This window comes from Madurella fahalii (genome assembly GCF_045866475.1).
Source record: "Madurella fahalii IFM 68171 DNA, scaffold_4, whole genome shotgun sequence".
Taxonomy (NCBI): Eukaryota; Fungi; Ascomycota; class Sordariomycetes; order Sordariales; genus Madurella; species Madurella fahalii.
In genome coordinates this window covers 4521157-4545210 of record NW_027263974.1, presented here as the reverse complement: position 1 = coordinate 4545210, position 24054 = coordinate 4521157, and the positions used below count along the sequence as shown (strand labels likewise).

The 24054-nt window shown below is 56.1% G+C and overlaps 7 protein-coding genes across 7 annotated transcripts; 3 read left to right on the top strand and 4 right to left on the bottom strand.

The window, feature by feature from the left end:
* Positions 1 to 1597: 1597 nt before the first annotated feature.
* MFIFM68171_08307 (Beta-lactamase/transpeptidase-like protein) lies at positions 1598 to 3056 on the top strand (the record flags this gene model as incomplete). The annotated part of the gene is made up of 3 exons (XM_071063727.1): positions 1598 to 1700; positions 1773 to 2848; positions 2910 to 3056. The coding sequence occupies 3 exons, from the start codon at positions 1598 to 1600 to the stop codon at positions 3054 to 3056; spliced, it is 1326 nt and encodes a 441-aa protein (XP_070919828.1).
* A 484-nt stretch (positions 3057 to 3540) lies between these two features.
* On the bottom strand, positions 3541 to 6285 carry MFIFM68171_08306 (uncharacterized protein; the record flags this gene model as incomplete). The annotated part of the gene is made up of 6 exons (XM_071063726.1): positions 3541 to 4027; positions 4090 to 4532; positions 4580 to 4715; positions 4799 to 4890; positions 4955 to 5382; positions 5445 to 6285. The coding sequence occupies 6 exons, from the start codon at positions 6283 to 6285 to the stop codon at positions 3541 to 3543; spliced, it is 2427 nt and encodes an 808-aa protein (XP_070919827.1).
* Positions 6286 to 8862: 2577 nt separating this feature from the next.
* Positions 8863 to 10126, bottom strand: MFIFM68171_08305 (uncharacterized protein; the record flags this gene model as incomplete). Its single annotated transcript, XM_071063725.1, has 2 exons — positions 8863 to 9733; positions 9801 to 10126. The coding sequence occupies 2 exons, from the start codon at positions 10124 to 10126 to the stop codon at positions 8863 to 8865; spliced, it is 1197 nt and encodes a 398-aa protein (XP_070919826.1).
* A 904-nt stretch (positions 10127 to 11030) lies between these two features.
* MFIFM68171_08304 (NmrA-like family domain-containing protein 1) lies at positions 11031 to 11945 on the bottom strand (the record flags this gene model as incomplete). Its single annotated transcript, XM_071063724.1, has 1 exon — positions 11031 to 11945. One exon carries the CDS (start codon positions 11943 to 11945, stop codon positions 11031 to 11033), a length of 915 nt encoding a protein of 304 aa, XP_070919825.1.
* A 676-nt stretch (positions 11946 to 12621) lies between these two features.
* Positions 12622 to 13272, top strand: VPS60 (Vacuolar protein-sorting-associated protein 60; the record flags this gene model as incomplete). The annotated part of the gene is made up of 1 exon (XM_071063723.1): positions 12622 to 13272. The coding sequence occupies one exon, from the start codon at positions 12622 to 12624 to the stop codon at positions 13270 to 13272; it is 651 nt and encodes a 216-aa protein (XP_070919824.1).
* A 398-nt stretch (positions 13273 to 13670) lies between these two features.
* MFIFM68171_08302 (F-box/WD repeat-containing protein 1A) lies at positions 13671 to 16862 on the bottom strand (the record flags this gene model as incomplete). Its single annotated transcript, XM_071063722.1, has 2 exons — positions 13671 to 16546; positions 16670 to 16862. The coding sequence occupies 2 exons, from the start codon at positions 16860 to 16862 to the stop codon at positions 13671 to 13673; spliced, it is 3069 nt and encodes a 1022-aa protein (XP_070919823.1).
* A 3156-nt stretch (positions 16863 to 20018) lies between these two features.
* CDC24 (Guanine nucleotide exchange factor for Cdc42p) lies at positions 20019 to 23298 on the top strand (the record flags this gene model as incomplete). Its single annotated transcript, XM_071063721.1, has 4 exons — positions 20019 to 20621; positions 20690 to 21475; positions 21544 to 21730; positions 21779 to 23298. 4 exons carry the CDS (start codon positions 20019 to 20021, stop codon positions 23296 to 23298), a joined length of 3096 nt encoding a protein of 1031 aa, XP_070919822.1.
* Positions 23299 to 24054: the final 756 nt, after the last annotated feature.

The following is a 24054-nucleotide window of genomic DNA, read 5'->3' as shown; positions in this document are numbered from 1 at the left end:
TCAAGATGCGGAATGTTTGAAGCCTCCATCCAAATAGACTTTAGGAGCCGTGACATTGCTTATAGATGGTCAGCGTGCTGCATGAGCCAGTCTCGGGATTGAGACTGTGAATGTACTCTTCACAGAAGCCGCTGGCGGTACATACATATCCTCTTTCCAACGCCTCAGCAACCTCCATTTCCCGCCTATCCGTAATCCTCGGGGTCTCTTTACACTCGCACTGCCACGGCAAAGACCCTCTCCGAACCGATCTTCCTGGTTCTTGCAGCCCTAAGCCAGGTCGTCAGCGCAGAGTGATAATGTGACAGCTGGTGGTAGGCCGACGTTTCCGTCACTGCAAATCTAGCCTGACAGCTTAACAACGCTATTAGTAAAGTTGCCGGTTATTGGCTGGACGGCTGGCCGAATACCTAAACGGTAATGCTCAGTCTGGCGTACGGAGCGGTATTGCATCATTGTAACTACCTTAAGGGCTTCAGTTTCGAGTTGTCTTTTACTTCTGCCCGATGAGCTCGCCGGCACTCTTGGATGCATCCAGCATATGTTGAATGTCGAGCCGTGTGTGATACAACTATCTCTTAGCGGGGAAGGATGAATTTGTTACGTGGTGCCTGTCTGTTTCCGCATTCTTCTCTTCCCAGCCGCTCATTCGATCTTTGCCGAACTAACTAGCTACCATGTGAGATGACGTTGCTCTAGAATACCGTAACATTAGGGGTCGTTGTGGACCATTATCGTAACGTAACTCGGTGCCATTGACCAGGCTTAAGCTAGTCCTCGACGTTCTGGTGTGATGCCAACTTGGGGTTAATGTCCCTTCTCAAAATATCGTGTGTCTGTTCATATACTAATATCTGAGACTGCTTGCCCTATATAAACCATTTGTTACTAAACCAACGTACTCACATCAGGATAGTTTAGTCTTGCTAGGACTTAGAACTCTAAGAGTGAGCGTCCGACGTAGACATGTAAATCAGGGTTTTAGGCGCTTCCCTTTACCACCCTGGTTTCTGTCCTTTGTGCCGTTGGCTATAACCTAACCTCAGCCTGCCTCTCGCGCTGAAGCAAGACGGAAACGAGATACCCGCCGTGATCATCTGTGGTTTCTTTCTCCACCGTCTTTGTGAAGTGCAGGGGCGAAACGGACGGGGAGCGATGCAATCTCCACACAAGTTTTGAGCCCCACTGTGACGCGCATCACTCATTTGGTAATTGTAAATAATCCTCCCAGGCAACAAGCATAAATACAGCACGTGTAATCTTCTGATGCTGGTTGATGTCGTTCCGCAACTGTGTCTTCAGTTCTGGAGCCAGATTTCACTAACTCATAGCCAGCTTATCGAGAACCAGCTGACGCGCGTCTAGCGACAGGCCTTGTCTGTATCTGGTCTCGAATCAGTTTTATTCCATGTCACGGTTCGGATCAGGTCTCCTTTCGTAGATCATGTGTATTTAAACCGCTTGATTTCCCATAGCTTGGAGGTTTCGTAGTGAATTGTGCACCCCGTTCCACTTTAGTCTCCAGCCCATTGTCACGATCAGTCTTCCACCCCTCTCTTCTCACAACCCCGTTTCCCACGCTCAAGGAACTACAACCATGGCGGAGACTCTCAACAACATTTTGAGACGGCACGTCGCCCACGACGCCACGACCAAGGACAAGCTGCTCGGCGCGGCCTTTATCGTTGTGAATAAGGATGGTAATTAATCAACCAATGTGCTCCACCCAGTCCTAGCCAAACCGGGCATGCTAACTGCACTATTGCATCAAGGGGTCCTCTACGAGGGCGCCGCCGGACGCACCCGTCAGCCGGTCGACTCGCCGCCGTTCCAAACCGACTCGGTCACGTACATGGCCTCCATGACTAAGATGATCACGGCGGCCTGCGCCATGCAGCTCGTCGACCGGGGCCGGATCGGGCTGGACGACGACGTCCGCCCGCTCGTGCCCGAGCTCGCGGGGCTGCAGATCCTCACGGGCTTTACCGACGGCGACGGCGATGACAGCGACAGCGACGGGGACGGGGACGGGGGCCGCCCAATCCTGCAGGACAACCCCCGCCCCATCACCCTCCACCACCTGCTCACGCACACCTCGGGCCTGGCCTACGCCGCCGTCGACCCGGACCTGCAGCGCTGGGCGCGCAGCGTGCCGCCGCCGCCGCCGCAATCCCCCCCGGCCGCCGCCGTCCCGCTCGACTCGCTGCTGTGCACGCTGGAGAGCTGGACCGCGCCGCTCAAGTTCGCGCCCGGCGACGGGTGGTGCTACGGCACGTCGCTCGACTGGGCCGGGCAGGTGGTGGAGCGCGCGGCGGGCTGCGCGCTGGGCGCGTACGCGCGCGCCAACGTCTTTGCGCCGCTCGGCATGGCACGCACCGGGTTCCGCCTGGGCGAGGTGCTGGGCGAGGCCGGGGCCGGGGGCGGGGACGGCGGTGGAGACCGGCGCTTCCGCTACGTGCCCGGCTCGGTGCGGAACCCCGAGACCGGGGAGTTGGCGGACGGGAGGCCGCCCATTGTCGACGACCCGCCCGTTGAGAGCGGCGGGGCGGGGCTGTACGGGTGCGCGGCGGACTATGCGAGGTTTGTACAGGGCTTGCTGAGGGCGCTGGCTGGGGAGGGGGACGGCATGGTGAGTAAGAGGGCTGCGGAGGAGATGTTTACGCCGCAGCTTGATGAGAGGCAGCGGGAGGGGTTGGGGGAGATTGTTGTGGCGGTCGGGATGGCGCCCGAGTTTCCGGCTGGTACGCCGATGGATCACGGAATCAGTGGGGTGATGAATACCGAGGATGTCGCTGGAAAGAGGAGAAAGGGGAGCATGATGTGGGCTGGCCAGTGCAATGCCCGTTGGGTGAGTCGTCTTCTTGCCTTTGGTGACTTGGATGTTGTGTGGTTGCTGAAAGCATTCGCAGTGGATTGATCCCCAGACAGGCATCGGAGCAACCCTGTTTCTGAATGTCCTTCCCTACGGGGACGCGGTCGTTACCAAGCTGTACCATGAGCTAGAGCTCGCTGTGTATGCGGAGCTTGTGCCGAAGGGAACTGGAGTATCCGCTTAAGACGTAGACGCATGCAGGGTTTATGACTGGGTCACTTCCAATCGATTGACCTTAGTGTTTACGTATGGATCGCCCTCGCCGCCCCCTCATCAATCACATCACCCCTGGCCATCAGAGCATGATCAGGGAAAGTCATTTTGAAATTGTACAGGCCAGTTAGGAGGTGGTTTGCAACAAGAAAAACAAATTCAATTTTGCACAAGGTGATGGTTCCCGTGACGTGGTCCCAGAAATACGCTCCCTTTCCTTTCCGCAAGAGCAACATGTACCCATATAGTCGAGCTGTCAGCCCCTGACTCTGGGGAGGCGAACAATCCTCCCGCTGCTTCTCCGGGAGGTAGGCGTTGGCACGACTTCTGCAATATTCCCGGGTCATACGGAACCACTTCAATGACTTCATCTGGCTCACTGTAGGCTCCCTCTTTCTCCCGCCTCGCTACGCGTCACTTCCCATTACGTGTTACCTAACGCCTCCTACGTATCCTTAGGAGCCGCCTTGTAGCCAAGGATTGGCCAACAAGTCGTCGTATTGGACAGTGCTCCTCCATAGGTGCGTGTGCATCGCCTCCTCGTTGAATGTGTGGTCGTTCGATTCGTTGATGGTAGACGAGAACACGTGGGACAGTTCGGATTCGGAGTCGGGGGAGGTTGTTCGAGATTGAGGGCTCTCGGGCACCCGTGGCTGTGAAGGCGTAGTTTCTCCAAGAGCACTTCCGTCAGGCCCCTCATCCTCCTCGTCGTCTAGAGGAGGTGCGGAGTCAAATTCCACGCCGCTGTCTTCCTCAACGGGCTCGTCATTCGAGCAACGGAGCTCGAAATCCTCATTGTTCAAATCACACCAGATACTACCACCACAATGACACAGATCCTCCAATTTGTCGTAAGTGTCCTCATCGTACGGACTGGACCAATGCGCATTGCCCCAGTAGGGGCATCGGTCCTCGCGGCCATTCCATAGCGCTCGGAAGTCTCTGTCGCGGTAATATGGAGTATACGCTGCCGTACGTGGGTAGCCCTTTCTAAACTCTCGAACATCATAGCCACACGCATCCAGGACGGAGTCCCAAAGGTCTCCTCGGTAGAATCCCATATTGATCGCTCGGCAGCTGCGGGAGTAGGCGATGTGCGAGACAGACGCTCCATTCCGGTCTTGAGCGTAAACGTCTGCCCCTCGCCCGATGATATATATATCAGGGAGTCTCGCAAATCTTGCTGTGATAGTGGATCGAAAAAGTAAGAAAACAATACGTGTAAGCACGTTGAGCCGTTGTGGTCCCGGTCGTGGACAGACCCTCCATTGTCGAGCAGGAGGACCAGCGTTCTGATATTGATTTCGGGGTCGAGTGTGCGAGACCTACGAGACCATCCAACAATCTGCCGGCAGGAAGCTAAAAAGACCGTGTTACCGCAAATCTGTTCTCGTGGGTCGACAAAATGCGGTGCGATATGGAAGATATGTTGGAGATGTTCATAGCGCTAAGAGATTGTCAGAATTGTACGATCTCAGAATAGAACGTTTTTACATCTTCGTCATCCACTAAACCAAAGACGACAGGAAGGGAACTAGAAACATCCAGCGTGGGGTCAGCGCCGGCTTGCAAGAGTGTTTGGGTTGCTTTGACCCGGTTGCCGCGGATGGCCAGATGCAATGGGGTAATCCTGTAAATGATTTGTTAGACTTAACGACTCAGTTTTACGGCAGAATATGTCTTGCACATGCGTCGAGGGCGTGGCAGCCATACTCATTGGTACCATAATCGTCTCTTACGACTTCGTCAACATCAAGACCATGCTGACTGAGCAGCTTGCAGAGCTCCGAGTGATTGACACTATGCTAAACAGGGGTTGTCAACGGTCTTGGGAACGGCTCGGAGTAACCATGACATGTAAAGACTTACATGAAGTAAAGACCAGCCTCGCTCATCTCGGTCCTGGAGGCTTGCCTTGCCGTCTGCGACTAGCTCCAAGATATCTCCGATTTTGCCCTGTCTAGCCAGCTTGAAGACTGGCGAATCGCTCGGGATGATGTTGTGGACGGACAGGTTCGGAATGGACAAGAAGCTGCCGGCGGCGAGCTGAGCTTGGTTGACTGATATGACAAGCGTTGAGCTTTGGTCTGCAGGGCGAAAAACAACCCTAGCGATAAATTCCACAGTACTGGTCTCGAGGTCGCCGTCTTGGTGGCCAAAAGCATCATGACGTCGTCTGGTCCTACGATTTGTGGACACAGCCAAGTGGCTGCCGCCAGAAATTTCGATAGATTTCCGCTTTCGATTTTGGCGTATCACCATCCCCGGTGGATCTAACGAGATAACTCGAGATGGGCCTGTAGAGGTAGTGTTAAATTCGGGATAAGCCAACCTTGCGATGTTAAAGGGGTAAGCATACGGGTTCCATTGAAGGCCATTGTGGGCGCTGAGAGGAGCAGGCGGCGAACGAGCTTCAGGTCTCGAGAGACATCTTGCCTCTCGTCACATCGGCCGTAGTGGTGGTATTGAGCCTTTTCTTCTTCCCTCTCGGCCGATTGCAGAAGTAGTTGGAGATCATCAAGCATTTGCCGAGCATCGTCTGACGCGACCGCGCCCTCCTTCTCGCCAATGAGCCCCATGAGTCGGGAAATGGCTTGCTCAAACTCTGAGTCTATGGGCTGTGCCTCTGTGGATTTGCTAACGCCGCCGGCACCTGGCGCGACGGTTCGAGCATCTGCTGGCAAGGCCGAACTCGCGCGGAGGGTCGAAACTTCTTCCTTGAGCTGATCGAGACCTTGGAGGATTTCGGACCACTGGCTTTGTGACGCCGACATCTGAACGGCCTGTAATAACCCCAGATGAACGTTGAGCATCATTAAATTACCGCGAACGATGCTTTGCATCTGTATGAGACCTTTTTCGTCGACAACTGCCACCAGCCGCTTCCAGAGCCTGCCGAGACGCCGGCCTGTGGGCTGTATGTTGAGGTGCTGGAGTTTTAACTCTATGTCTTTCACATCGTCAGCGCACTGGCTCGCCGACATCTCCAAGTTCTTCACGTCTCCCTCATCAACCGATCCATGTTGCAGGCATGATAGCCGCTTCAGAATGCCCTGCAGCTGGGCGATGTCGCGAACGAGATGGCGCAGAACCTCGTGCCCATCCTTTACTGTCGAGAGCACCTGGTGGATAGCATTGGACGATTTGAGAGCCAGTACGACAAAGGCCAGAACGCTGGCCCCTGCACCGACAGGGTCCATCTGGATATTGAGTCGACAGCAGCGTCGAAGCGTGATGTGGCCGGAGTAGGAAGGGCGTAGAGACGTTTGGTGAACCGTGGTTGCGAAATGGGAGTGCCTGGGGGATCCTGTCGCCTGCGTGGAGAGCCTCGTGGAGAGCCCCCACAGTTGCCTTGCGCCTCCGAGTGGCTTGCCCTGCACGACCGAAAGTACTGTACATAAGCCCCTGAGCCGGGCAGCGCCCAGGCTCGATGCTGGTTGCTACTGGCGGCCTCCTCAGCCCAAGCTGCATTTTTCGAGATCAGAGGTTTGATTCGTCTTGTCACGTGCTCGTATCACAAAAGGTTGACCGAATCCAGCCATGGTTTGGTAATACTCTCTGAAAGGACACTGGAAATATGTAAATTATAGACTTCGAAGGTAAAAAGCTGAGGGCAACTTCATCTACAGACGCGAAAAGGCGATATCTTTGTCTACTTTGCGTATATCAAATCGTTGTTTGACAGGAACGACCTCGGACCCTCTCTATCTCCGAATCCCCAGGGGGAAGAGGAGCGCTTTTTTACGTAGTGTCCTCGTTCGTTCCTCTCTGTTCGGTAAGGCGGGTAAGCGGAAAGCCCAGCTGGCCCTAACTATAGGTTTACATATAGAAATATAAGGTAGTTAAGACAATTGAATAATTGTATATTAGTATAATTAGATGATTACAAGGGTGATTACAATACTTGGGTTATACCCACCCAAAATGTTTTGGGCCTGTGGGTTGTGGGTTTTACCCATACCTACCCACAAACATTTGGGTGCCCATGCGTATTTCCCTGCCTTAATTCCTGTAGCCGCAAGGCACGCATCTATAAGGCTGTTGGAGTGCACACTTTGACCTCAGATGGAGCTTAAGGATCCCGTGCCCGACCCTCCTATGGTGAGTACGGAGGCAACGCGACTAGTCTCGTACTCATTGACGTCGCGGAAACCTAGGAGTAAGCGGAGGCAATCAAGCAATAAGAGCAATCACGTTTCTTGGAGATTACGAGGACTTGGGAACGGAGAGCCTTGGGGGCCAACTGGGGAATGGATATAAAAAGAGTAGATACTGCCCAGACCTCTTCTCCTGTTGCTTCTCCATTCTTTTTACTAGCTCCTGCGGCCTAGCATTTAGAAGTCTCATCACTCACATCATCAAAAAATGTATCTCCAAACCCTGCTCGCAGATCTGCCTCACCATAGCCACTGTCGTAAATCCTCGTATCTCGAGTTACGTGACGAGTGCCTGACACCTCATCCCGGGTCTCTGCCGCACCCAAGAAGCGTCAGCTGGATTACACCCTTCGGGTGATGGAGAGAGCCTGCCCGTCCAGCTGCGGCTTCAACACCTGCTGTACCCCTGGCAGCGAAACCAACCTTGACCTCGGCCCCGGATCTAACTGCGAGCACGGCAGCGTGTCGTGGGCCGGCAGCTGCGTGCAAAACTATGAGAATTCGCAAGGCACCCAGGATATTGCCAAGTGCGATGGATACGAAATGACCTGGACGGACCGCGATACCGTGGGCCGCATGTTAATCATGATCACACAGAAGAGCAGGAGTGATTATATCCCGTTTGCTGTGGGCAACTGTGGGGGTTCAACGCATCTGCCTGGTAATCAGTGTGACATTTTTGGGCCAGATGCGAGACCGCCGTTTTCCAATCTAAGACCGTAGTAACGAGGGTTTTACATATGGATGAGGAAGATATGCGAAGGCTGGGCTGGGTGGTATTTTTTCGCCTGGGGGTTGCCGAGTATGCGTACAATCTTGATAGCTAGATCATATTAATCAACTCGATCTACGTTTCCGTGGCGTGAACACAGAGCTCGGTCACTCGGGTATAATATGTCGTCTAGAGGTCCGTTACTTTCCACCCCAGATATCCTGCCCCTAGGCGTCTATTCCGACTACATAATCACAGACATTTCGTCTGCACACTTCATTTAATTTGGCAGAGAAACCCTAGCCGACGTATACCCAATAAGCATGTTGCTTCGATACCCGTGGTCTTAATGGCATTGCCCATTCGCCTCTGGCAAGCTATCCAGACTCTGCACCAGCTTCCACTCCTAGCTACAAGGTGGTGTCCACCGCATGTCCGTGTTGTACAATATGGACGGTAGAGAAATATACTTCCTGGTATTTATTCAGTATAATTACCATTTATATAACTACTCCCCAGTCCCCCGCACTAAGATTCAGGTATCAGCGTCCATGTCATCGGTGTCAGAGTTTGGTTGCCACGAATGAGATACAGGAATTCTTCCAACTTAGATGCACCGAAACACTACGAACAGAAGTTCTTCGCGGCCAGCAGGCGAGCCACAAATCCGAGAGTTTCTGATTCCAGTTTATTTTGAACTCCAACTTAGAGTAGGTGGAAGACCTCTAAATGCTTCATTGGGACGGTGAGGGACATGGTAGCCTTTCTACACATGCATGAGGGAAGATCCGAAACCGTCATCAACATACTGAAACTCTCCCATTGCAAAATCGAAACGAGGAGCGCAAAATAGCCGCAGAGATGCCCATCCAGACTCCAAGAAACCCCTCAACGCCCGCCAGCCATGCTTAGAAATCAACATACTTTTCACTCGCCCTCGACATGCTCGACCATCTCCTCCTAACCCCACTCTCCCCAAGCTCCTTCTCCTCCGCCGCCTTCCACGGTTTGCTATACCGGTTGTAGTACCCCCAACCCTGGTCATTCGCCTTGGTCTCAGTGCCGCGCAGGATCAGCCTGTACTCGGTGATGGGCATCGCGGGCGCCTTTTTCTGGCTCGCCGCCGCCCGTCTCCTCATCCGCCTCTCCTTCGCGTTCCGCCACGCCACGCCCACCCGCCGGCGGATGCCACCGAACCCCAGCCCGGGAGAGCGATGCGGACCGTTCTCGAACCGCCTCCCCCGAGTCCCGCCGGCCGGCCCCGCCGCGACACCACCGGTAGGCGCGTCGGTCATCTCGCCCCCGGGGACCGCCGCCAGAACCACGACCCGCCACTCGCGCCGCCGGAACGGGCTGCTGCTGCTCTGCACCCGGTCGCTGAGCAGCTCGTAGATCTCGTCCTGGACCTTCCAGTCCAGGCCGCGCAGCCGCCGCTCCAGGTCGGCGGCGTACACGAGCGCGGCCGCGTCATCGTCGTTCGCAGCAGCAGCAGCAGCAGCAGCAGCAGCAGCAGCAGCAGCCGTAGCGGTAGCGGCCCCTTTGCTGGCGCTGCGGGTCGCCACCGTCGCGGCTTGCTGGTGGCAGGCGACGGTCGACGCCAGCTCGGCCTGGCTGAAGTGCGGGTTGGGCACGACCGACACGACGTAGCCCTCCTCGCGGTCGGTGCGGCGGCACCAGGTGACGCCGAGGACCTGGAACCATGACGAGGTGCGCTGCGTGGGCAGGTGGTAGGTGATGGTCCAGGATTCGAGGATCGTTTTGGTCGAGGGCGGTAGTTGTCTGCGTTTGGAACAGGTCAGTCTCGTGGTTCGGGGATTGTGAGAGCGGCGGGAGAGAGCACACGTACAAGGGCTTGGGCTGGCCGCCAAAGCTTAGGTTGATGCTACGGGAGGGAGATGGGATCAGGGCGTTGTAGGTGTGGCTGCTGCTGCTGGTACTGCTGTTGGAGGGGAAGCGGCGGGCTGGAATTCGGCGTTGGAGCTGGGTGGAAGTGCTGCCGGTGCGGCGGACTGAGGAGGAGTCTTCATCGTGTATGGTGCTGTCCTCGCAGCCTGTTGAACTGAGGACATCGTCAATATCGATGGGGAGGAGAGGTGATTTCTCGTCGAGGTCGAGGGGGTCGACATCGGGGATGCACGGGAGGCTTGGGGGTCGGCTGTCTGATCGCCCCATATTTTCCGGATTCGCGTGTATATGTGGTCCGCTGAAAGTCGGTTCCCAATTCGGCGATGGAAAGAGTGTCGAGGAAGACCTCATCGGAGGCACTGGGTCAACTTGGCATTGGTGTCGATGACATCGTTGGGGTTGGCGCCACCGTTGGCTGTCCAGGCCTGCAGGCCTGCGCGCGGCGACATTCTTAAATATCTCCAGACATCCTCCCGCACTTTTGTGCACGGCGCAGTTCGCACTTGTCAGCGGTTAAAGTTGGTGGCAGGGTGGTGGTGAGACATCCCAGCGGAGGCCGGCGGCGCGGTTTAGGGGCGACATTGCTAATTATGGGTGTTTTATCGGATCTCGGTGCTTAGTCAATAGTGAGAGGAGTGCTGCCTTGGGAATTGAGGGTTGCGACGTTTGGTTTCAAGTTGTTCCTTGGAACTCCTCCTTGCATGCGATGGAATCCTGCTGCGCCGCCAACTTTGCTAATCGAGCGGAGGTCGATCTACACGGCGCAGCACGCGCTGTGGATACGCGCTGTATTATTTGAATAAGAGCACGCACTGCAAGAAGTTACACATGGTGAGATTATTTGCTAGAGGTTCGGTGTTGAGCGGACACGATGTTTCGTGTTGATGATTTACACCAGGAGTACAGGACAGTGCTAATAACCTGCGTTGTCTTGACTACGGTAGGGAAGGCTCTTCGAGTTATACGATCTTGTATTTGTACGAGAGCACTTTTGCTCTGTTCTGTTTTACCACGTTTGGCTCTTGGTTGGTATAATTGAGGGGGGGGGAAGAAGATAGGAAGAAAGAAAAACAACATGCACGTTGGTATCTTACATTGCAATCTTGCTGTAATTAGCAATTATAATAACAAAGCAGCAAACATTTTCCCAGGCCCATCATCGTCCATCACCTTAAACCTTCCATTTGCTATCTTCTTTGAGCCATGTCTCAAAGTCCTGCATGGGAGCATCCTTTCTCCTCTCTTCGATATCGACGCCATAGCCTTCCTTCTCGAACCAGGCAAACATGGCGCCGAGCTCTTTGACACCCCACAGCATCAACTTGCCGGCAATCGTCCAGGATTGGGGCATCTTTTTGCCCGTGACCTTTTTGAACTTGGCCTTGGCCTCGTTGAGCGTGAGTGCATCGCCTGCGAGCCCAACCACTCTGCCCGCCCACTTCGCGGGATCGGCGAAAGCCTTGGCGGCGAAGATGCCGATGTCTCTGACGCTCACCAGTTGGAGCTTAGTCTCCGGCTTCAGCGCAGCCGCCCACGCGGCCGTCATCATAGAGCACATCGTCCCTGGGTTGAAGTTGTCGAGGAAGGCCGCGGGGCGCAGAATGGTCCACGTGAACCTGCCGGCTTCCTTCTCGGCCTTGTCACGCAGGTGTAGCTCGATGTTGTGCTTTTCGAGGAAGTGCTTGATATTGGTGGGATTGTGCCAACTTTTCTCGTCGCCGCCGCGGTCGACCGACGTAAATACAATGTGCTTGACCCCATGCTCGACGGCGGCGTCGATCAGTGGGATGGCCTGCTGCTCTTCATTGACTTTGCCACCGGGCGTGGTGACGATGAATAGGCCATCGATGGACCCCTTCGCTTTAGAGTCGAAGACTGGCTTGGGATTGCTGCTGTCGCCCTCGACTAGTTCAATAACGCCCTTGTGGGACTCGGCAAGTGCTTTGGCTCTCTCCGATTGCGCGTTGCGGGTCAGCGCCAGGATATGGAGAGGTGGTTCGCTTTTGGGAAGGTCGAGGAGGGCCCTGACGACGGCACCGCCCTGTTGGCCAGTTGCGCCGACAACGAGAATATTTTGCAAAGCCATGGTGTACAATGTCTAATGCGTTTCAACTGCACCTCACCCTGGATAGCATGGGCAGCTTGGAATTTATGGGAACGAAGACGGGTGGTAAAGTCCGCCTGCTGGGCCATTCCGTGATTTACAAATGCAATCGCCGACGTCCAATGGTGCTGATTAATGGACTCCATTGGTCAAGCAATGCGATTGCGTCAGAAACAAGACCGAAGAGCGAGGTCTGCGCCGCCTCGCACTTCTTCTTGTAAACGAGCACTTGATTGTTTGGTTTATTAGTCATGCGCCGAGAGCTGACATCACGCAAGTGTAAGGGCCGAGCACGGATGCAAGGGAAGAAAGATGTTGCCAGGCTTGGCGTGGCCGTTGACAGTGTGAGTGTCCAGTGTAATTACGGAGTACAAGTAACATTAAGTTATTGTGCATGAGATGGTTTCGCTAGCCCCAACCCCACCAGGACGCCGCCCAGCCTCGATGCCCCTCCTTAGCTGCCCACTTGCAGCCTTACGAACCACAGTGCGTCGTCATCCGTTATCGCAACAGAGAACACCACCATCAGAATCGCCAGTATCTGAGCTATCCCCAGCATCGCTCTCGGTACCAACCAGACCAAACGTTTCAAAAGAAAAAAGAAAAAAAAAAAAAAAAAAAACAAAACGAAAGAAAAACAACAACAATAACCGCCAAAATGAACCGCCTCTTCGGCTCCGCCGGCCCCAAACCGCCGAAAGCGACGCTCAACTCGGCCATCTCCAACCTCGACACGCGCATCTCGTCAATCGACGTCAAGCTCGCGTCCATCAACGCCGAGCTGTCGGGGTACCAGGCGAAGCTGGCCAAGATGCGCGACGGGCCGGGCAAGACGGCGCTCAAGCAGAAGGCGCTCAAGGTGCTGCAGCGGCGCAAGCAGTACGAGGCGCAGCGCGACCAGCTGCAGTCGCAGGTGTGGAACATGGAGCAGGCGCAGACGATGCAGGACAACCTCAAGAACACCATGGTGACCATCGACGCGCTCAAGAGCACCAACAAGGCGCTCAAGAAGGAGTACGGCAAGGTCGACATCGACAAGATCGAGAGGCTGCAGGACGAGATGGCCGACCTGCTGGACGTGGGCAACGAGATCCAAGAGAGCCTGGCGAGGAGTTACGACGTGCCCGAGGACGTGGACGAGGCCGAGCTGGATGCCGAGCTGGAGGCGCTGGGCCAGGAGGTCGAGCTCGAGAGGGAGCTGGGGCTGCAGACCGAAGGCCAGCTGCCGAGTTTTATGCAGGACGAGGTGCCCGAGTTTATTGACGAGCCGCCGGCTCCGGCGGGGCAGGTGAAGGAAGCCGTTGGCTAGGAAGCTGCGACATGACTTACTTCTGGCATTATCTGGAGTTGGGGGATTTTGAAGCGTCGTCTACTTTGGCCATCATATCATTCCTTGCGCGGTCCGTAGCATCGCGGGAACAGCAAAGTCGTTTGTGCACCGTCTGGAATCTACTGCCCCGGGGCTATTAGCTGAACAGCTCGCGCAGTCTGCCACAGCCCATGCAGCATCTTAGGTATACAGGCCCCGACACCTGCGACAGATTATATACAGAGGTCCCCCATAATGTATCCTCAGTCGTGAGCGATCAGCCCGCAATCGTCGTTGCCTGTTGAATCCACTTGACTCTGCCGCAAGCCAGACCCACGGCCGGAGACTATAGCCCAGCACAGCTCGAGCCTATTTTCACCGCAACAGCTCAAGGTAGATCACTCCACATGCTGAAAGAACCGGCTGGCCTCCTCCAGCTCCGGGTCGCCGTTGCAAAAGTCCCATCCCACAATAACGCTCCGCTGACTGCAGCAGATGATGCGGTGTGCGTCGTATTGCAGCTTAAACACCCGTGCGGGGTTAGCGGCATCGTGGATTTCCAGGGGCGCCTGGGCAATGTGCGGGTGATGCTCTTGGGCTAGGGCGGGAAGAGGAGCGGAAGGGACAGATCCAGGAGCGGGAGAGAGTACCTGATGCAAGATCGCCCCGTGCGGGACCTGGGCGTGCGCTTGGTGCGCCGCCGCCGCCGCCAGTTGCGCGGGCGTCAACTGGCCGGCCGACTGAGCCTGTGCGCTTGCCCTGGGGTTGCTAGTGCCCGTGGCGAGGGCTGGCTCGGCGGTCCTGTGCGACGGCCCTTGACCCGCGGCTGCCGGTGATGAGGTCGGGTACGTCTCTTGGTTGCGCAGCGCCTCACGTCTCTGACGCGCTTGTTCAAACTGGGCCCTGATCAAGGCGGCTGAGTACGTCTGCCGCAGCTGGCTTCTCGTGACGGGGTTTTGCAGCCTCTCGATGGCCGACTCCACGAGCCCGCGGTGTGTGAGGATAGCGGGATGGGCTGCAATGGCACGCGAGAATGCCTGCAGACCGCCTTGTACGGCATTGTCGATGACCTGCACCATTGCCGGGAACATTGCTGGCGGGAGAACTGACGAGCTTGGCGGTTCCTCCTGGCTCAGTTGCATCGTGAGCGCGCTGAGGGGGGGCAATGTTGGACCGGTTGCCGAGCCGGAAGGGGCGCTGACGGTTTGCAAACGAGACGAGCCGGTTGCTGATGGTGTTGCCGCCAAGCGATCTGTCCCTGCTGCACCTACCCCCACGGCTGCTGACGGCGCGGCAGCTGGTTCGCGAGAAACAAGACCCTGCACTGAGGGATGCAAGGGGATGAGCGTCTGCGCTCGGCCTTGGCGCATAGCGGCGACGGCAGCCTCATCCTGCTTGAGGTGATGTTGGTCCTTCCAGATGCCCTCCTTGTCTCTCCGCCAAATGATGATGGTGGTATCGTAGCTGCCACTGACAATCCTGCCGTACTTGCCGCCTCCGCCGCCAGGTGGTAATTTCGCCCCGTACGCGTTAATGTCCTCTGGTCTCCTAGATCCGGCATTATTGCGACGGCGGGCCCTGGGACGCTCCGTCTCGTCTATCAAGCCGGATTCCACCGCCTTGAAGTATTCCTCGTCGACTTTCTTCGCCTCGGCGAGGTCATCCTCGACGCTGTAAGGTAGGTCCCCAAAGCCCGCCTGGACTGTGCGCACCAGGCTCGAGTGGGAGCGGAGATTTGCGACTTCCAGGCCGGTCTGACGATCAAAGACCTTGACTTCGTTATCGCTGCTGCCGCTGACAATCCGACGGCCATCGTACTGTACACATGCAATCCCCTTGGTATGCCCGACAATCGTGCGGGTGCACGCCTGTGTCGGCCAGTCCCAAACCTTGATGTTGCGGTCGCCGCTCGCCGAGACCACTTCTCGGTCATGAATCTGCACGGCGTTGACCGCAGCACCGTGACCTTCCAAAGTTCCGATCATGGTCCATGGCGGCGTCTCCGGGAAGTCGTCTGGAGACATGGGAATGTTGTAGCCATAATCCTTGATATTCCGTGGTACGGGGTCCACTTCCGGGTACCCGAGATCACCATGTCGAAGCGGTCTCCGGTTGAAGACTTTGATCGTTTTGTCCTTGGAGCATGTCACCAAGATCCGCTTGTCGAACTTGACATTGAGCACCGATTCTCGGTGCGCATGCCTGAGAGTCTGGATCTCTTTCCCCGTCGAGAATTTCCAGATGATAACGTCCGAGTCCGAACTGCCCGACACTATCAGATCCTCGTCGGGATCGGAATCGAACTGCAAGCAAAGCACCGATCCCCGGTGCTTGGTTAAAGTCCTTAGACAACGCCGCGTCTTGAGATCCCACACTTTGAGCGTGCGATCTCGGCTGCCGCTGACTAGGTATTTCGAATTGTACTGGAGACTGTATATGCATTCTCCGTGGCCTTCTTCGGGGTGGTCGGGGTGTGGTAGTTGGAAGTTGGTGTAGTTACCCCGCTCCCAGTTGGACTCGAGCCGCCGGCGCATGGTATAGAGATACTTCCAGTTTATCTTGAATTTTCTCGAAGGTCCGTCCCAGACCCACAGGGTCGACTTGGCTAGGGGGGGTGGCGCCAGAACGGTCCGAAGGAACTCGTCTCTGCTGCGTACCGTGTTGGGCGGGCTGGGCGAGAGCGCTCTTCCCTTGCCTTTGTCTAATACTCGGTACCCGGATCCGGAGGCGGGGCTTTGCATGTCGAGGTCGCCCATCCGCTGCGAGATGCCCGTTCTCATGGAAGGCCTCCGTGGCCCGCCGAAAATGCTATTCTCTGTCCCTTCCATTTCCGCCGGTTCCTGCTTAACCGAACTCGAGGCGTCCAGCATCACCATGTCCATATCGGCATCAACCGTCGGCGATACTGCGATAGCGCGCTTTTTGTGGGCATGGCCATCGTCTTGCGATAGACCCCGTCGCAGTACCCCATGGCTGGAAGACGAAGTCCTGTTGACGTCGCGCTCTGCGGCTTCAATCTCTTCACGTATTGCCTTCCACCCTTCTAGATAATACAGCTGCTCCCACAGTTTCCGATCCAACGCGAGGTCGTACCATGCTCGACATGACCGGGCGACATTGATGAGCGAGAGGGGATCAAGGTAGCCCAGAATTTTGAGGCACACCTCGGGAGGCAAGTATCGGACAAAGTCGATGTAGAGACGGGGGTTCAGCTGTTCGACTATCTGTGATATCACAGTAGTGGGAAGGTCGTTGAGGAGGGCCATGGCAAGCTCTACTCAGAAAACAAATAAGTACTCCGAATGTGGAAAAAGGGGAGGCAAACCCCCGATGGCATGTCTAATCCACGCGGAGGGGCCACCGTCTTTGGCCGGAGGAAAATGACGGGCAAACCTACCAGTCTTGCGGGATATCGAAAGATTGGAAATATGCTGGACCAACCATGCCGGAAACTCATCGGCTGATCGAGCTGACCCTAACGCCGTGACGGTGTCCTCACGTGGCTTGAGGGAAAAAGACGTGGAGGCGGACAAGGCGGTCAGAGGATCTTCGGAATAACCTTCGTCAGGCTGCGGAGTGAAACCGGCCATTGTTTGCCAGAGGCGCGGATCCGTGGTCAAATATTGCGATCCTGGTCGCTACCGCCAAGCATCCGGGGATGGAAACGGGGAGTTGGAAGGACGAAATTGAACGCAATCACGCGGAGAGACCGGCTACGGCCTGGACCTGGGGAATCCTGAACGGCCAAGGTGGGCACCCTGTTGTTGACAGGGCTGTGTAACGAGTCTCGGCTTGATGATAATCGTCCGGACGCAACTCCGTGGCGCGGGGTTGCTGAGTCAAACACAAGTTCGAAAAAATGCTTGTCTTTTCCTTGACGCAGCGGTATCAGCGCAAATGTCGTTTGGGATGGAGGAATGGAATGCTGGGAAGAAATGGAGATGGTGATCAAGAGGCTCAACGGGCCGATCGCGACGAAGGCGGCGGCTGACAAACAAGGGAGTGGAGAGACGGGACGGGGGGTGGTTGTGAAAGCAGGAGCGTGGGACTTGGCTCTCCTCAAAGTGCATTAGGGCCTTTTGAATGCCGCGCTCGGGAACATCCCGATCCAGCCCAACAACAACACAGGTATGCGTAACAGCAAGTTGCCGTGCACGAGAGTCGACCATTTCGTCACCCGGCTTGGTATGATGTACACGAAATGGACGTAATCGCAACCTTTCGGCGCTTGCACCGCGCAACAGCTGCCACCGGACCGGTATTGTACTGGCTGTCTGCTGGAGACGGCATCTTGGGCCACGGCAACGCTGATGCTTAGGTGCTACATAGTGCTAGGTACGGAGGCAAACATGAAATTTTGATTGACGCAGCGGCCAAGGGGAACGGGCGGCCGAAAAGAGGATGTTCAAGAGAAGTGACGCCTATTTTGGCGCCACCAAGCTATACGCTGCAGATTCCACTGGCACGCCGCTGGAAGCGTCCTGATAATTCTGCAACTCGTTGTGGGGACCACTTCAGCCGAACAGCAGAATATCTCAGTGTTACCCTTCCAACCCAAAACTACATAGAATTTGAGCACCACGCGCAGTATCCCAGTCCTGGGGCAACCCCGTTGAAGATTGCTCGCGGAATCCGAGCAAGTCGTGTTGCTGGGTGGGCACCCAAAATCTGGGCAACGGTCGCAAAGCTGGTTTCGCAACCGACCGCGTCACCAAGTAAAAGTGGACACGAGCTGAGAGATCACTTGTGAATGACATCTATACGGTTCTGTCAGGCTTCACACGTCGGTCGGCCAAGTTTAGTACAATTGGGCCGTTCAGCAAACAAAATTACAATGATGTCATAGGTCCAAATGTCTACCTATACGGCATAATTCAGTTTTGTGTACAGCAGTATAGTAGATTTACAAGACGGGTAGATGGTTAGGGTACCAACATGTTTGACTGGCCGGGGCCGGCTGGCCCGTGTTGGCAATGTTGCTTTCCCTTTATCAGCCAAAATATCCCTTGCGGAGAGAAATCGCCACTGCACCGCGATAACGGCCCGAGATAATCTTAAGACCGCGATGAATCCTGCTGGATGTTAGGGACAAGCCGATGATGCGGGAAGCGCCGAACCAGGCTCTCTGACAGAAGGTTCTGTGAGAGGATCACGGTCCATGGTCCACGTGCTGACTGGCGCTCTCCACCGAAAGCGGACTAGGGTGGAAGGTTGTGGGAGTTCTGAAACGGGTTGGCCCATCAGAAATCATGCCTGAATGGAGGGGCAGGCGATCCTAGGATCACAACCCCACACGAGGTCCAACTGGACCACAGGGATAGCCAGAAGCCAGCCATCCCGATCTTATGCACAATGGGAAGATCCGGTTGTGGTGTTTGAGATCGGAGGAGTTGCGTAGCCGGCGGGGAAAGCTGGATACGATGCAAGCTCGGATGTGCAGCGTGTGAAGTGTTCATGCAGTCCCGCCGCTCTGCGCCCGAGTGCCGCAGACGGGGTTGATGCGAGCGATATCGACCTACACGTGGAGGCTGCATCCGTTCTGGCGTCTTGGAGTCGGCATCCAGTCTGTATTGTGCGCGCTGCGGGATGTCCTGGATGGGGTTCACTGCCCGCTCGCGCGTTCGCCTTGTCTTACTTGCCTCCCCGATACTCTACTGCGTATTGTCCTCTCAGGTGGTGGGGGGTTGCTCCGGCAGGGAAATCACGTCGCCCATGGATCATGCGCAACGGCGCCTAGACGGTTAATGAGTTAGGCACTTAGGCGTAGAGTGATTACTGAGGTGCGTCGGTATCAGGAGAAAGCCAGCTGCGCCGTTGAACCTGCATCGCCTCATTTCTATTGCTGCGACACCCCTCTTGCCTTGTTGGTGGTAGGCAGACATCGGAATTCCGGCGTTGGCCATCAGCAACACGCCAGCCCGCAGCAGCGCCAGCAGAGTGGCCCGCGACTTGGCCGTTGCCCCCGCCGCACGCTTTAAGGTAGCCCCCATTTTACGCCCACCTGCGAACCCACCGCAGCGATCCCCCGAACCCGAACTGCCCATCCAACCAACCACCTCCGAGAGCGGTCCACTTGCCACGACCCTCCGTTTCAAACCACATCACAGCACCACGCTCCCGCTCCCACCCAGAGGTTTGCCGCAGCCTTCAACAAAGACCACGGCAGCTGCTCGCCTCGATTTTGCGAGACAGCAGGACCGTATAACGGCCTGCTAGCACAGCCACCTGCAAAGAGGAGAGAAACGCGGACGAGCTGTTGGCATCCCGTTACAGGAGGAGGAGGCTAGTCAGAGCAGCAGAGGAATAGGGAGGAAACGGAAGCCCAGGCAACGACACGCATCGTCGCAGACCGAGGCGGTAGCTAGCGATAAGAGCAGCGACACTGACAGCACCAGCGATCGATAGCGCGAAAGGCACCATTCGTCTTGCCGACGTTAGAAGCCCCCAGAGCGACCGCAAGCGCCCAAGGACCGACAAGGCGAGTACCGAAAGAGCCTCGACGCTAGGCTTAACCAAAATCAGAGTGGTCCCAAGCCGCTTGATTTTGACCACCACCATTTCTAACACGAACCAAGTCATCGTCATCGCGCCGCACCGGTCCCTCGAGGCCTTGCAGTGCTCGCCCGTTTCTGTGCAAAGCCCCGATTGATAGTTAGCCTCGCCGTCGCCTGGGATTGCACTCGACCCCATCCACCCCCCCGCCCAGTGGACTCCCCACCGGCGTTTTGCGAATGGAGAGCTAGGATATGGCCCATGCTCCCCTACTTCGCATGAACACGGGCCCAACCACAGCCATGGACGTCGTCGACAGATTGAACACCATGAGCGTGCCGAGCGCGGTGCGCGCAAGCCAGCTCTCCGGCTCGGCAAGCTTTCCAGCCGCCAACTCCTCCACCTCGCTGAACTCGTTGTCCACCGCCACGACCATCGCAGCGCCGGCAAATGGCCAAGTCGTGGCTACCAGCAACATCATCAACCAGAGGGCCGACGCCTCTCGGTCTCTCTACCAAATATGCGTCTCACTGAAGCAAAGATTGGCCAAGGTGCCCGGCTTCGAAGAATATCTGGACCAGCTTGAGCAGATTGCCATGGACCCGGACGAGGGCGGCCCTGTCGAGTCGCTGTGGAAGCTGCTACGCACCGGATATCCGCTGCTCGCCATCTACAACGCCTTGCAGCCCGAGACACCTCTGCAAGTCCAGGAGCCGCCCAATACGTCCGAAGCGAAGCGGTCAAAGGTCGCGATTCTGAGGTTTGTCGAAGCCTGCAAGTCCAAGCTCATGCTCCCGACGACAGAGGTTTTCATCATCACCGACCTCACTGGAAACGATACCACAGGCTTCGTCAAGGTATGTTTTTGTCTCTTTCGCTGCGGCCTGTGTTGAACGCACGGGGACACTACTAACATCAGTCCCAGGTCACCTCGGTTATCAACCATGTTCTCGATCTCGCCGAACAGAAAGGGCTACTGCTCGAGGTGCAGCCCGATCCCGAAGACGACGCTCTGCAGCCCGGGTCGCAGATGAGTTACCGAGACTACGTCGTCCGCGAGCTGGTGGACACGGAGCGGAAATACGTCCAAGACCTGGAGAATTTGCACGATTTGAAGAAGACCCTGGAGCAAAACGGCATCATCCCCGGCGACGCCGTCCACAACATCTTCCTCAACATCAACGCGATCCTGGACTGCCAGCGCAAGTTTCTTATCAGGGTAGAAACAACAAATTCGATGCCGCAAGAAAGACAGGAGTGGGGTGCGCCGTTTGTTGCGTATGAGGAGACGTTCAACACGTGCTATCAGCCTTTCATTGCAAACCAACGCAAGGCCGGGCAACTGGCCAGCCAGGTGTTTGACAAGATCCAGGCCGCAGATCACCCGGTCGCCTGCGACTTCAACACGCTTGACGGGTTCCTCTTGAAACCCATGCAGCGCCTCGTCAAATATCCGCTTCTTTTGAAGGATCTACTGAAGAAGTGTGATGATGAAGCGACTAGGGCAGATCTTACTGCTGGTATCGAGTCAGCGGAGCGGGTGTTACAGAAGGCGAACGAGGCTGTCGACCGCGACCTCTTAGATGAAGCAGTGGATGATCTGATGGCGAGAGTCGAAGACTGGAAGAAGCATCGCGTCGAGCAGTTTGGAAAGCTGCTCTTACACGGGGTTTACACTGTCATCACCGGCAAGGGCGACCAAGAGAAGGACGTAAGTTTCGGACGATGCAGTAAGCGCTCGAGTTGAGCTGGCGTATCCGCTAACCCTTCCTCTTCTAGTATGAGATCTATCTCTTCCAATGCATCTTGCTATGCTGCAAGGAACTCGTGCCGGCAAAGAGCAAGGATAAGAAAGACAAGACAAAGTCGACGGGGCCCAAAGTACGCAACAAGAACGCCAAGTTGCAGCTGAAAGGCCGAATATTCATGACCAATGTTACCGACGTGGTGGCCATGTCCAAGACTGGTAAGGGTCCTGACCAGGGTCTCCTTGCCTCAGCGACTGACTTTGCAGGTTCGTACACGGTGCAGATCTGGTGGAAGGGCGACCCCGGCGTGGAGAATTTCATGATCAAGTTCCAGAACGAGGAAACCATGAAGAAATGGGCGGCCGGTCTTGACCAGCAGCGTAAGGAGAACGCTCCGCAAACCCAGACCAGCCCTGATAAACCACCACCAAATTTCGCGTGGATAGCGTCCCAGGGTGGCGGTTTGGAAAACCCTTATGCCCAGCAAGAGGACGACGATGACGACGACGCTCTCTCCGGAAATACTCTCCTACCCACTCCGACGGCTTCGATATACAACGCGCCGGCGGCCATGCCGGGAACGATGCAGCGCAATGCTTCGAGCACCAGCTTGCGGCAGCGCTCCGCTACGAGCGAGAGCGCTCATTCCCTAGCGGGAATTGCCCGGGCGCCGCCTCCACGTTTTCCGATGAATCCTACCACGCCGCTCAGTCTTCAAACTCAAACTCAGGCGTCGCCGTTGCCGCGCGCGGCCGAATCGTACTTTTCACCGGTTGCCGAGTCCCCGGCGTCTAGCCGGACGAGCACAACAAGCGGTATCTTTACCGGCTCGGGATACCCTTTCCCTAAAACTGGCACTCCTCAGCCATGGGCCCCAGAGGACGGCAACCGGTATACGGCGCCAGCGATGCCTCGAGCGCCCTCCCGGGACGGGCCTTCTCCCGTTAACGCCTACGGCATGGTGACGGCGAACGGGCGTAACCCTCGGGGACCTTCCATGCCAGTTATGCCCCGTGACTCGGTGCAGTCGGCCCAACTCCAGCAACAAAGGAGTCGGAGCTACAGCACGCCCGATATTAACGGCCAAGGCGCGCGCAGCGGGCAGTCTGTCCCCGCGGTTCCCGGCATCCCGCCCCACCTCCACCAGGGCCATCCGCCGCATCCGACACACGTACGACACGATTCCAACATCCCGCGGAGTAATACGGGCAGCCCCGCAAATGACCTCCCTCTTCGGACTAACACAGGTTCTCCCGGTACACAACGCGCCAAACAGTATGGTGCCACCATGGCGCAGTTTCCTACCCAGCCCATCTACGCACGACAAGGAACGCCCGGCAGTTCAACCAACCTTCCCCCGCCCGGGCCTCCGCCGCCCGGGCTGGCACCCCTCGCCCCTGTCGACCCGTCCAGGACAGTGACTCCGGGGCTCGGAACGGCGCCACTCGCATCGAGCATGATACCTCCAACCCCGGATATCTCCGTCCCAAACCAGCTCAAGGTGAAGGTGAATTACGAAACAGGCAATTACTTCACCCTCGTCGCGCAGTATAACATCACATACCAGAGCCTCGTCGATCGGATCGACGTTAAGCTGGCCCGGCTTACCAACAGCAGCATCGCTAGGGGCGATCTCAAGCTGCGGTACCGAGACGAGGACGGTGACTTTGTAACAATTGAAAGCGACGACGACATCCAGATCGCCATCTCTGAATGGCGGGAAGGTTTGGGCAACGCACAGAATCTTGGGGAGATTGAGCTTTTCTGTGTTGGTGACTTCAATTAAGCTTGCCGACACATTACGTTGGAAGACGGGGAGAGCAAATCAACAACAACAACAACAACAACAACAACAAAAAAAAAAAAAAAAAAAGAAAAAAAAAAGAAAATGGTCATTCATCGTTTAGACGGCACCGGAACCCAAGGTCGACATTCGGGTTTATTGCATCGGACATTATTCTCCGCATAAGTCTCCGATCTCCATCGGCAGTTGCTGTCTCTCCGCGTCGAGTTGGCTGCATGGAGTCGCGGAGGGCATAATTGTTACCTTTTCTTCTGCAAACGCGCAGGCATAGGATACCCTATCATCTCCTACATCTCATCTACTTCCCCGACGGTCCCTAAGCTCACCTTCCTTTACCGCAGTTTCCTTAACCCTTGCTTAATTTTACCCCCCCCCCCCCCCGAACCGACCGGGCCATTTCGCATGGAGGGTGGTGTCTCGTATACTTCATCACACGGCCCTACCTCCAATTTTCTCCTTGCCGATCCTCCATTTCCCGCATATCCCATCACGGCCGAATCTGATCCTCTCATACCCTCTCTTTTACGTCCTTGGCATTTCCTTTATGTTTTTATCTTTTCTTTCTTTCTTTCTTTCCCTTCCATTTCACGTTGACGACAACACAATAGAGGAGCGATCGCGCACCACATTTCCCTTTTAGTTTGTTTGGTTCTTGCTGGGTGGTTGCTTGGGCTCGGCGCATTGCTTGAACCCGGTTATGAAGATAGGACGGGGCAGGTCAGGATGCCCGTGTCGCTC